Genomic DNA, 13596 nt, shown 5'->3' with positions numbered 1-13596 from the left:
ATCAAAGAATGCCAAATAAGTGACCTCTACATAAGCAACACATTACTTTTGAGTCAGCTAGCTAATCGATTGCTATATCCACAATGGTAATAACTGCCACTCCAGCAGTGTCCAGTGTCTTACTGTGACTACTATCCACCAAGCCATTAATAGTTTGGAATGAATACACATAGCTTAAAAACAAACTGTGTTTGGGTTTTTTTCCTGAACTCACTGATGTTTCTAAGTTTTAACTTATCAGTCACTGGTACTCCGGAATAATTCAATTACCTCAGTTGAAGGAATGAAGTTATAAGAAAGATACAATGAAGAGCATTATGAATGTGCTTTAGAGACTTCAGTAAATAAGAAAACTGTCACTTTGTTCTTCTACTGCATTAGGAACTTCTCAAACAAAGAAGCTTGATGGAGGCAGACAGAGAGGGGCTTATCAGCTTAGGACACGGGAAGGATGGTACAATTAACTGCCACACAGTCAGATATAATTCACTCCGATGAGGCCAGTGAAAGAAAACAAGGCAAAGAAAGGGCTCATCTTGTCCCTTTACATAATATCCAAATATCCCAGCACAGAAATCATCTTTTCCTCAAAGGTTATCTACACACGTGGCCTGAGAAGAAGGCAGTAAGCCTTTGGGGAGTGGGGGAGAAGGAAGGAAAATAAAACAGGAGGAGGAAAAAGGAAGACCTCTTATCTGAACCACAAATGCCTCATGCCGCGCACTCCAAGCTGAAATGCAGTATCGTAGGTATTCTAAGGGGAAAAGAAAAACTGCATTTCTTTCCTATTACTGATTCCTCTCTGCTTCACAGACCCAGCTCAGCCAAGTGGAAAACGGCTGCCATGAGTTCTGCAGAAGCTGCCTGTTTTGCCCTGGCAGTCTGAAGGTGAAGCAGACTTCAGAGGGGGACAGCTCAGAGAAAATCCAGAGAGGGCACAGAAAAGCACACCAGGGCACCTTCTCCACAGTCCACGTTACAGGCTAGAGTTCACCCTCTCAAAGTTAGAGGTGCTCCAAAAACAGCTGGAGACTAGAGACCATAAACTACAAAATCCATGTGATGTTAAGATACTAAGAAAAACACGGTTTCATTCTAAAACAGATACACACAGAGAATTGTTTCTTCTGCCATGACAATACACTTCCTTAGCGTTCAGATTGCTAGACAAACTAGAATCAGAAACATCTTCCAAACAGTGTGAAGATGGAAGGAAAAAGAGCTCCTTTTCCTCTCCCTCCCCCACTTCCCCCCCCAAAAAAAGAAAGAAGAAAGCCACGACACACCAGAAATAGCCTGCGTGAGTCTGCTTCTAACAGCCAAAGGATGTGTGCACTATGAGCGGCTCCCTCGCAATGTGTGTTATAGTGAGCTCAAGCATGACTATATATGGTATGTTTACGGAGTGAATGGACACAAACATGAAGCAGAACTTATATCAGACCCCAAATGGCTTTTAAAGAGCTCGGTTCCTCCACATTTATGGCCACAAGACGTCCCCTAAGTCAGAGCTAACTGTGGATACTTCCAGCTGCAATGTCTCCTGACTTACTGGCACCGAGTTGCAGTGACTCCACCTTACTGCCCTCCCTGGCTGTCTGCGTGTGCACACACTTCCTTCTCCATCCCCACGTCGCCTCCTCCCCTCCCGTCTCCTGCCTTCCCCTTCTCAGGCCATCTATCCCACAGTCCCACAGAGACATAAATGCACATTCAAGAATGCTGTTGCTGAATGGGGCCTATGTTACATGACAGAGGGCATGGCAAGCGGGCCATAGACTGCTCTAGAAACAGATGGCAAGGCTGAGGCCCACAGCCGCTGCCTGCTTCTCACACAGGCTCCACAAAGTGTTTTATTCACATCAATGTTCTGCCTAGAAGGAAAGCCAGATACTGAAGTGTGTGTGTGTGTATTGCTGGGGTGAGTATAGTCCGAAGATGTATTAAAGTTTATCCTTGGGTTGGCGGTGGTGAGGGTGGTGCGCAGAGCAGGAAGGAGAGGGATACAGAGAGGTGGCGTAGGGAGAGGGAGAGAGGGAGAGAGGGAGAGAGGGAGGGAGGGAGGGAGGGAGAGAGAGAGAGAAAGGCTTCATCACTGGCTTTAACAGTCTTGCCCAACCTGTTCTGCGGTATGTTCTGTTAACTCCTTTCTGGCAAATAGATGCAAACAGCAACCCCTTTCTTCCCTCTTCTTTTCCCCACAGGCATAGGGGCAGTTACAGGCAGAGAAAAGTCCCAAAGAAAAAGACGGGGCTCATTACTGACTGTAATAAACCCATAATTTTGGTCATCTAGTGTGACACCTCCACTATCAGCTACTGGCTGCTGAAAAAAGCACCAGGTAAGAAGGAGGCATCAAGTTCTTTTCTTCTTTTTTGGTTGACATTAGGCATTTATAGGGTTAATAAGGGCAGCCTGAAGACCAGAAATTTACCTGCTTAGCAACAGAAGCATCAGCTAAGCTGTACTGGTTGTTTTGATACAGGAAAAGCAGTTTGTACCTGATGAAAATTCCTGGTGATGTTTCAGTTGCCATTTTAAGCAACACACATTATTAATCACAGGTAGAAACCAGCAAGAAACTATGAGAAAAGGAGAATAGTCCAAGGAGACTTTGCTCAATTGAAAGGTGCAGATCAAAACCAACCACCAAAACATGGGACCACACATGTAAACCTGCTCTGAAAATTAGAACAGACCAGAGCTGAGAAAACTGCTCTTGGAAGCACTACCACACAAGCTCGTTTTCCCTCTAACGTGTTGTTTATGGCTGCTTAGTCTTCACATGGACCTTCAGGATTCTTCAGGTAGTGGAAAGAGTGGGTGTCTTTTTTAATCATAAAAATACAGATCTTCCCCTCTACACAGTGAGATGAAAAAGAAAGCATGACTCTCACACAAGATTACACTTTCCCCCCTTAACTATGTTCGTGTGTCACAATTTTATCAAAAATGCAGATATAACCCAGGGTCTTCATAACCTCTCTGAAGGACAACAAATAAACATATCTACTTCAAAATTCAACTATAGAAAGCTTCTTCATTTTCAACAAGTTACTGTTTCATTTTTGGAAGCTCCAGGGTACCAAGGCACAGAGTTGGTTGCTATAAGATGTTTACCGCTGCCTCAACAGAAATTTATCTCCTTGGCCGAAGCAAGGCCTAAAAGCAGTTAGAACTGACAATTTGAACCAACCGTTGAATATGTAAAGCACAGCAGAAAAAGATTAAAATATACTTTATTAACTAAAATACAAATAAATAGAATTTGTTAAAAAAAAAAAAAAAGGAATAATGTCAATGTATACAACCAGAGAACACAACATCTACATAAATTACACACGGTCAAAGAATGTCTATGTGAGAAAAACAAAACAGAAGTGAAAATCCTAACATTAATGCTATCACCTTTGGATAAGACCCTGTTTCAAGAGCAGAAGAATAAGAAATTAAGCAGTTACTTATAAATACTCTTCAATACCACATTGTAAAGTTTGGTTTTCAGTTTCCCTTAAATTCTTTTTTAAAAATTGAGTTTTACATTATAACATAGTTGACAAACTAAAATTGTATATGTATGGTGTACAGGTTAGGTTTTGATATATGTATATATTGCGAAATGGTTAAATCAAGCTAACATATCTATAACCTCACACACTTACTTTTTGTTATGAGAACATTTAAGATCTATCTTAAATTCCAAACTGAAGACATTATTTGTGTGTAAAGCTCAAAAAGAAAACATATAATGACTTAGAAAATAATAAAACTTTCTAACTTCAACCCAATTTAAAGGAAAATCTGCAAGTCACATGTTTGAGAATTTTTTTAAAAGTGTGCAAAATCAAGCCACAAAAGCAATTCCCCCTTTAATGAAGTAAAATACTTGTACTTATTCAGGATCCCTAGACCAATAGTTTGAGCAAATTAAAACCTTATTTCTGAAACTTACATTTGAAAAAATGTAAGTTGGGTCAAAGAAATTCTAGTGTGGACAAAATGGTGGTATTCAGAGCAAAAATTTGGCCTATGCAAAAAAAGAAAAAAAAAAAAGAAAGAAAAAAAGGCTGCAGTGATGCACACTGGTCGCCGGCAGAGTGGGCTGCGGAGGCCAGTTGTATCTAACAGTTGTGCTCAAAACAACAAATGGTGCATTCATAAACTGCAAAAGCAGAGGCTGTTCAGAGGCTGTAAAGTCTGCACCCGAATGATGAGCGGCCGACTTTGCTGTTGTTCCACAGTAAGGGAGTGAAAAAAAAAGGACTGAATTCAGTTAGAAGCACAGGCTGTCACTTCAGCTGTGGCAAAACGGTCTAGATAAAGAGGCCCCAAGCACCATTTACTCTCTTCTAACAGGAGCTGGGCCTGACGATAATTGAGTCAACACCTCTACATAAGATAATACTTACTGCATGAGCCAGTGTCAGGGGAAAGCCCAACTAGAAACCAGAACGTGCACCTCCCCACACCCTTCTTGGTTTAAGAAAATATTCAGCACCACAAAACCCATAGTCTCAGACCAAGGGAGTGAACGACCATAGCCTGATTACCTGTGACACTGCCTCTCCATACCCTTAACAAAAGAAACATCTGGTACCAGCTACTCAGCATCCCTGAAAACTGTCAGAGCTCCAACTTCTTAAAAAATTAATGAGCCACATTTACACCTGCCGGTGCTGAAGGTCTATCAGGGCTAGCACAGGAACCACAATGCCTCACTTAATAGAAAACACTCAGGTTTGCAGCAGGCAAGCAAGCATCAGATGGGAGAATTTCCTTATGCATCATTTCCTAACCCTTTTAGCTGTATTTTCCCCAAAAATCCCAGTGGCTCAAATGTATTCATTTGTCTCAAGCAAGTTTCCAACACAAATATAAAAGTGACCTGTTTCTAACGCAGTTTTGAAAGCTTTATTAGGGCTTTGTATTTGCATCGCCTGGGAAGCTTCCAATGGCCACGCCCCAGTCAATGGTTCATGCTCCACCAGAACCTCCTGGAGTGGGGTCCCCGCATGTGCAGAAGAGAAAAGTTATCCCCCCATGAAGAATGAAGAATCATAGTTAGGAGAAAAGCAACCACCAAAGGTGGTGAAGCAAAAGTGAGGTAAGTCTCCAAGTGGAGAGAGGTGGTGCCACGTAAAGTCACTGAACTCGTTCTAGTGTCCTAGGGTGCCTGGTGCTGGGGTCCTCCCTGCCCGGCCTTGGGGCAGAAGTCAGTGCCCTGGCTTGGTAAGCTGGCCCACGTGGTTCTGCCCAACACATGGCTGCAGAGGAGCCAGCTCATGAAACGGGCCTGCTGGGGGTCAAGACTGACCCCACGAACTGTCTTAGACTAAGACAGGGCACACTCAGCAAGGCACCTGGCAGCAGGCAACCTTTAGCCACCCGGAACAGCTTGATGGTTACCAAACAGTGACCTACTGCCCTCACCGGTGATGTACTTCCAGTACAGAACATCGAGAAACTGCGTCCTGGAGGGAGACTTGACACTGAGGGCAGGCGGGGGAGATAAGGGCGTCCAGCTTTGCGGGAGACAGGCACCCGGTGGTGCCAAGGGCAGCGCAGCTGGGAAAGGCACGGGAGCCGGCTCTCGGAGGACGGTATAAAAGTGGAAGCCACAGGAACTGATTGGGTTTTGTGTGGTCCTCCACCTCCATTCTCAGAAAACAGCCATTTTTTTTTTTTTTTTTTAAAAGACGGAGTTTCACTCTTGTAGCCCAGGCTGGAGTGCAGTGGTGCGATCTTGGCTCACTGCAACCTCTACCTCCCGGGTTCGAGCGATTCTCCTGCCTCAGCCTCCTGAGGAGCTGGGATCACAGGCGCGCGCCACTATGCCCAGGTAATTTTTGTATTTTTTTTTTTAGTAGAGATGGGATTTCACCATGTTGGCCAGGCTGGTCTCGAACTCCTGACCTCAGATAATCCGCCAGCCTCGGTCTCCCAAAGTGCTGGAATCACGGGCGTGAGCCTACGGGCGAGGGCCACAGTGCCCGGCCCAGAAAAACGGCTCCTTTTAGAAAGGAGAGGCAATTATCCAGCCCTCTGCGGAAAGAGCCAGAAAGGCCCTGCCTCCTGGCCCGGCCACGCGGCTGCCCGTTCTCCTGGGCTCTGTCCTACACACGCGGTGGCTGCCCGTTCTCCTGGGCTCTGTCCTACACACGCCCCGCTCCTTCCAGGTCCACTTTGCCGCAGGCAGTGTCTGCACTCCTCCTCCTCGTCAAAAAAGGCTTTAAGGAGCATTTTCTAGATATGTGGTTCTTCTTTTAAACAAAAGTTTTTGGAGCTACCCATCATGAAATACCCTGCTCCATGTTTTTATTCTGAAATAGCCATCAGGGAAGCCAAATGTTTCAATGGGGACTTATTTGGGGAAATAATTACATAATGCGAGTAGGCATGCTCATGTCTATGCGAATCTTGTGAAAATTTAAAAGTGGTCACAGGCTAAATGCCCTCTGGCCAAAAAAGGAGGTGGGGGGGCACGGATTCGCTCCAAGCACACTCATCTTCTCATCTTTCCCTGACAGGAATTTATTATCATTTTTAAGGAGCTGAGTTGCTAAAGGCATCTGAAGAGCTCTGGTTGTTCATTAGGTTGTGTTCCCAACGGCCGTGCCCTTCGCGGCTGAGGAAAGGGCGGCAAGGTCCGCTGGAAGACGCGGCTCTCCTCACAGGGGAACACCAGCGCGAACGAACACCGAGCCCCGCCCCGCCCGGTCCCCGCCAGCCAATCGGCGCCCGCCGCCCTGACTGATGGCCTCGCTACCCGCTCACCGGACACCCACCGCGGGAGCCCTGGGGGCGGCCCGAGGGTGCCCCCGCGGCAGTGGAGCCCTGACGCAGGCCAGCCCGGGCAGTCGGCTGCCCACTCCCCGCCTGCCGCACTCGCCTGCCGCACTCGGACGAGGAGGGCACAGAGAGACCCTCGGGGCCCCGGGAGGGCAGCCGGGCGCCTTCGGCTGTGCGAACACCACTCTACTCAGACCGTGTTCCCGAGGCACAATGGCTGCCCGCCTCTGAGGGAAGGCACCCGCTGTCTTCCCCTCGCCCCTCCCCAGAAAAAGAACAGGGTGAAAAGACCGTCCGGGGCGGGGCACGGGTCACCCACGCTGGCGCTCGAGGGCCGGCGCGCGCCAGCCACCACACGAAGCCTGGCGCGTGCAAGCCCACCTGAGAGCAGGACCAAGTCCACTTTCAAGTTTAGGGACACCACCCTAAGGAACAACTCTTGTTCTAGCTCCGCAACGTTCCACTTCAGCCTCCGTCAAGGGGCAGATCCCGAATCCGCTGTCCAGCTAAGGAGTAAAAGGCAAGGCCCAGCGGCCTCAATACCTATGGGATCGGAGGAGCAGGAGGAGAATAATTTTTCTCAGTAATTTCTTACATGTTCGTGTCCTTTTCTCTAAAAATAAGCACAAATCACATTCCTGTTTTTCGAAAATGATAGGCAAAAGATGGGGAACATTACATGATATTCAAAACATGTTTATTCTGTATCTGTGTTTCAGATTTCATCTTAGCACTTGGTTTACGAGTTACTGTGCTAACTCCAGAAACGAAATAGATTATCAGAAAGCAATCCTGAAAAATATTTGAGAAAGGGAAAAAAGGATATCCCTATAAAATTCAAAGGAGTCTTCAGAATCACCATGATAAGTGTTACATTATGTCTTTGATGGGGCCTCGAGAATCTTTCATCCTAGAAGGCAGCCCTGAATAAAACTTTTTTTAATTGAAAGAAAAAAACCCACGTTTGAAAGTCACTTGCCTTGCCACTCACAGCATCAGAACAAATGTTTTAGCTTCAGTACATACAAAAGCTGGCAAAGAAGCCATGTGGCAGGCCCACGTAAAGAGACTTACAGTGTGAAGCCTGATGTTCTTTCCCCTAAATTCTCAATAATTAAAAAAAATTCAACATCCATGTGACCTTGGACTCTCTCATTTTCATCTGTCTCTTGCAGTACACTCTTTGCTAACCATTCAGCACACTGCAAGCTCTGATAAAAGTAGTTAATGTTTACTGAAACCTGCGCATGAACTGTACTAAACCTGATAGGAATGAAAAAGGCAAAGTTCTGTTAACAGCATCTATGTACAATAAAAGGGTGGGTGGGGAATGGACCAAGAAGGAATTTTTTTCTAGTCTGAATCTAAAAGTTCTGATAAAATATAAATTTCCAAAGTCTAATGAATTGAGTCAATATATACTACCAATTAGAAGATACTTTTAATCTATTTTATCTTTTTGGAAAATTCTGAACACAAATATGCCTAAATGGTTTTACAGATTTTGTTTTTACAGAACTTAATTAAATCTGTTTATATTTCATGTTCTCTCATACTTTTTTTGAAGGCCCAACTACCTGATCAATAACCAATTCAGTTATATTGTCAAATATTTATTCGTCTGAATAGCTACTACACATAGGTTATAGCTGAAGAACTATTTCATGCAAAAATATATTTAACATTTCAACAGTTATCATCCAAAATATTTTTTCTCCCCTCAACTCCAAATGTAAACAGTTAACTTCAGTCAAATCAGATCTTTAATTTTAACATTTCTTACCATTATATTCACTCAAAGTATATTGAGTTAAATATCAGAACCTACTGATATTTTTAACTTACTGTCTTTTCCTCCCATTTCTACACTATCCCCTTTTCTCCAATTACCTCAGTTAAAATAAAATTTCAACTTACAAACATATACATACACACACTGTACCCAGAACAGGATGCTCTCAGGTATTTAAAGCCAACTTTCTCTCTCCCCCATCCCCCCTCCCACCTTTGCTTAAAGGGCAGCAATAGAACCAGTCACCTTGGAAACAAACATCACTCAGTGTTTGCAGAACAAACAATGGTACCTTTTCAGCCAGTACCAGGCAGGCAGGGCAAGGGGCAGCCAAGCAATTCTGGGCCTTACAGGAGTGTTAACATATTGTATTCATTCAGTGCACGAAAAAGTAGTTCAGTACTAAAAGGGAAATGCTCTCAAATGTGTGAACCTTTGGCTAGAAACATACACAAAAGTGAGTAAAGGTTTAAAGTCAAATAAGGCTACCCACTAATTAGAAAAAAAATCTTTTCATTATTTTTGTAATTGTTTTACATAACTCATAAGGTAAACTATACTCTTGTTAAAGAGGATTACCTTCTCCAGCAACTAGTTTTAAAAACAAAACAAAAAAAAAGTGTCATCTAATTGCTCCCATAAAACAATCATATTCACGTCACTTTTGTCCCAATATGCTAGCATATAGTGATTTTTAAATGTGTATACTGCTGGGTGCGCCTTAACCCATTTGTGAATTTCTGGTATTAATAAAGAAATATGAGTGTGAGCTAGAAACTGTCAATTTTTAGAGCACTTTGTAAAACAGGGCCAAACAGATACATAAATCTATAAGAGCCTTGGATAACAACCACCACTTTGACCTTGGATAACAACAATTACTAAACTTTCATTTTCTGAAGACTTATAAAACGTAATCATCTGGGGTAGCTCAAGTTTTAGGGGAGATTCTTTTGTAACTGTTTTTAAAAAGCTCAACTGGATAGTTAATTTAAAAAATATTCAAGTGTCCTTCAGATCCTTCAGAATGAACTTTAAAATGTTCAACGTAAGTAACAGTTTCCTCCCTATTCTGGGTGTGTGCCGAAGTTTTCCTTCCCACCAATTAAGAGAGAAGGCTGGGCCTAACTGAATTATTTGGACAGGAGTTTGATGTCAGTTAAATACCACAGTAACTGGCATTTTCTATCACCTCCAGACTAAAGGACAAATGCCTAATTAACATGGACCAACATGCAGCTTAAACTGGAAAAGTGCCTGTCCTTTTTCCTTCTTTTCTTTTTTTCTGAAAGATTTAGGTCTTTAACATCCTTGAGTTAAAGTGCACAAAGGGTGTCTAATGCCATCTGACTGAGGTGTAAAAGTCTAATTAACTAATGCTTTTTGCAGCGATAGTAAATCAGTTAACATTATTAATCTTCCTGCCTGGGCATAAGTGAGTGAGGAGGGCTATTGAAAAGGAGCTAAACAGTTAGACTGGGTACCCTTGAAAAAGAAAAGGAACTCTGAAAGTGATGACTGATGATACTGAAAATAACTGAGAAATACTTAAAATCCAACCGCTCGCCGGGCCTAGCACCAGGCAAGAGACTCTGAAAGCTGAGGCTGCAACTCCAGGGCAAGGAAAGGAAGAGGAGGAGCTAGGCGGCGGTGAAATGACTCTCATCTCCCATCCTTCCCTCCCAGCATCACCGAGAGAGACACGACTCTCACGTGCTGGAGGCTTCCCTGCCTTAAATTAATGCGGTACCTTTCCAACTAATGTTTTTGGTAGACCAAACAAAAGTTTGGAGTAGTTTGAGCAAATGACTCCAACAGTGGAGCCAGTTAGGCTAGTTTCAATTCATTAACAACTATCTTGCATTTGGCTTCTTAGTTTTATCTGCCTATGTGTTTGGCATCCAAAAATGCACATGCATATCATACTCATGTTAGCAAACCATACTTTATCAAAGGCACTTCCTGCATGCAGACATCTGAAAAGGCCAACAGACAAACAATTTCTGCACCAGAGCTTGGTCTGTCTGTCCTGAGACAATTGCAGTAACTGCAGTCATGCCCTCCACCCTCTTTTCTGGATTCCAACCCTCTATTCTCTGTACCCCAGTCCACAAGGTAGCTCCTTCCCTGGGGCCCAGGGGAAGGGGAGGCATCAGGTCTAGCAGGTACTCCCTTGGTCCCTTGCCTGCTCCTGCCTCCTCCACCCAGGCCTTCCCAGGAAAGCCAGGGGACAGGACTGCCCAACTCCTGACAGCAGCTGGATGTGACGAGTTAGCTCTGGACTTTGTGGAGGGAACTCCCAGTGCTGAGCCACTCCCGTCGCCAGATCCTGGGTGATGACCCTAAACCCAGAAAGCTTCCTCCATCTTCTCGAAGAACATCTCAAAGGAGCAGAGTTGGAAAGGGAAGTGAAAGAGGGAGGCCAGGTGCCACGGTGGCTTCATCTTTTCCCCTCCTCAATATTTCTATCAAGTTTCTGTTTCACTGCCACCTCACATAAGGGGGATATGAACGTATGCATACATTTTTAATGAAATTCTGAGGCAAACACAACACGTTTGGTTAACGATGGGCTTTCACAAGCCACCTGATAATAAAGAATTCTTGAAAACATCAGGCTTCAGAACCCAGTTCATCCTGAATAAAAATATTTATACTTTATTATTTTAAATGTCTTTAGAAACTGTTATTTGTTACTTTGCACACCATTATACCTAAAAATCACCTCTTCTCCTGTTCAAAAATGTAGGTTCAAGAGAAAACTTTTCATTTGTACTCCTCCTAGGTTTATTATATATTCATGACCTCCTCCTCAAATAATGTCTTAGGCTGAGCGTAGTGGCTCATGCCTGTAATCCCAACACTTTGGGAAGCTGAGGCTAGAGGACTGCTGGAGCTCAGGAGTTGGAGACCGGCCTGGGCAACATAGCAAGACCTTATCTCTATTTAAAAATAAATAAATAAATAACATCTCTTACAAAGAGCTTAGTTGTTTACTATTATCTCCATATTCCCTAGCCATGGGGATCTCAAGCTACTAAAGTGGGGAGAAATCCTAGCCAATTAAACAGTTCTCCAAAACAAACTAAAATCCTTAAGATATAATTTATAACTCATTTCTACTTTTTAAAATACTGGCATTACTGACATGTATAATAAACAAAGGCAAGAGAGAAGGTGCAGATGAAGTCCCTCTTCAAATCAAACTTCTACTCAAATCAAAATTGTAAAAATTATTTGGGATTCTTAAAATAAATTGGTGTGTTTTCCCCCCCCCCCCCCCCCGAACTTGGTGGATGTGAGGTCAGTTCCATCAAAAGTCATCATCACCCCTGATCACTCCTCAGACATGGAATCTCATTCAGCTGAGACCAACAGTTGGAGGAGGTACTGGTCCCATTGTACAGATGGTCATAGCCCTTTAACTGAGGTCAGCTGACTCGCTTAGTCATAAGACACCTCTCTCACCAGGTCCACCACATGATGGTAAATTCTCCCTGCCTGTGTAGTAGAACTCCAGTTTTAGTATTAGCAGAAAATCTAAACAATGTGATCTTCCCAAACCCCATTCTTTCCTGGGCTCAGTTGATCCATACTTACTGTATACCTGTTTTGCTAAGAAACTGCTGAAGTTTCCCTAGCGCAACTTGAAAGTGCTATAAAAGCTTGAAATAAAGATCATGTTAAATGTTTTTGAAAATATACGGATGGCACATAAAACTTAAACTGAATGCCTGCTCCCAACCCCAACTCCCAGACAAAGGTAGAATACTGGGATGCTTTTCCTGTAGGTAATGCAAGCACATCAGAAATGAGGCAGTTGCCTCCCCTGCCTGCATCTTGGAGAGTTAAGTGGTGCAAGAATGCTGTTGTCATCATAAGAATAGCAATAAAAGAGGCATCACTGTGGAGTAACCACAACTAAGCCACTAGACCCCATTTGAAAAAAAGGAAAATGGAGCCACAAGAGAATGAAGTCAGGTTTTTGAGACAAGTCTCAATCTACCAGCTGGTCTTTTGGCGGCTGCCCTGCCTAAAAGCAGCTTTCAGAATGCTTAGAATTTCCCTGGATTCACGGTCCTAATCCTCTGTATGGTACTTTCCAATAGCTTCCATCCTTACAAAGGTTTTTGTTTACGTTTACTGATTAAAAAGAAAGAAAATGCTGCCCATGGGTATCATCGTATCACCTCCTAAGAAGGCACAAGGAAGACATTCTACCCATTTAAAGATGGAAAAACCAAGGTGTGAAGTATATCTTTTTCTATTTTAATCATAATCAAGGTTGGGCTTGCCTTCAGGACCTTACGTTAGTCTCCTAGCTAACAAAGCCAGTCCTCTCTCTAATAGATCACAGTAGATTAAAAGGGCCAAGGGAGAGTCATTTTCTTCATATTCCTTCTTATTATCTACAGTGAGTAAGAACATTCATTCATTCATTCAAAGTATGTCCAAATGTTTCTCACAATCTGGCTGATTGCATTCTCTTCCCCAATTGAATTCTTTGAAATGATGGGGAAAATGAGGTGATATCAAGGGCTGCTCTGGAAACCGTTCAGTGTATGAACAGGTGGAAGAAAATATATCTTCCTAACTTGTCATACAGTGGCGTTTAGCTCTAGAGTTACAGAACTCCACTTGAAGTTCAGAACTGGTCTAATCATTATTTTCCTGACATTAGACTTTAGGGTTACATATGCAGGATCTGTCTTCCTCTAGGGCAGGAGCCCTCCAGGGAGCTATTTCAAGGGATCCACTTATTCATTTACTCATCAAGCATCTAGCAATCATTCAATTTACACATACATGTACTGTTATTTTGCAAGTGTATGAAGATGCTGCTATATTTAATAAAGGTAAGTGCCACTAAAATGTTGATAGAGTTTTTCTATCGTTAGAGCTTCTCAACAGAATCTAAAAAAATAATTAAAATCATACTTGGTCCAGACATTTTTTACATTAAAAGAGTACCTTAGACGTTTAAAAAGATCGGGAATAATTGCTCTAGAATGTCC

The 13596-nt window shown here is 43.2% G+C and overlaps 2 protein-coding genes across 2 annotated transcripts in view; one reads left to right on the top strand and one right to left on the bottom strand.

The window, feature by feature from the left end:
- LOC108537030 (ras-responsive element-binding protein 1) overlaps positions 1 to 13596 on the bottom strand; it is a 125941-nt gene that overhangs the window by 87062 nt on the left and 25283 nt on the right. The gene's annotated exons all lie outside the window — the stretch shown is intronic.
- Positions 5436 to 7870, top strand: LOC108537019 (uncharacterized). Its single transcript, XM_017884138.1, has 3 exons — positions 5436 to 5600; positions 6636 to 7386; positions 7509 to 7870. Exons 1-2 carry the CDS (start codon positions 5436 to 5438, stop codon positions 7374 to 7376), a joined length of 906 nt encoding a protein of 301 aa, XP_017739627.1. The 3' UTR covers positions 7377 to 7386; positions 7509 to 7870.

Source organism: Rhinopithecus bieti, unplaced genomic scaffold (genome assembly GCF_001698545.2).
Source record: "Rhinopithecus bieti isolate Rb0 unplaced genomic scaffold, ASM169854v2 scaffold_14232, whole genome shotgun sequence".
NCBI classification, from domain to species: domain Eukaryota; kingdom Metazoa; phylum Chordata; class Mammalia; order Primates; family Cercopithecidae; genus Rhinopithecus; species Rhinopithecus bieti.
The sequence above is the reverse complement of the archived record's forward strand: the minus strand, read 5'-3'. Positions and strand labels throughout refer to the sequence as shown.

What these genes read in the sequence shown, in the direction of transcription:
- LOC108537019 (XM_017884138.1), top strand. Translation starts at nt 5,436, where the DNA reads ATGTACTTCCAGTACAGAACATCGAGAAACTGCGTCCTGGAGGGAGAC. An exon ending in GAGCCGGCTCTCGGAGGACG is followed by an intron (nt 5,601 to 6,635) that starts GTATAAAAGTGG and finishes GGCTGAGGAAAG; the next exon opens with GGCGGCAAGGTCCGCTGGAA.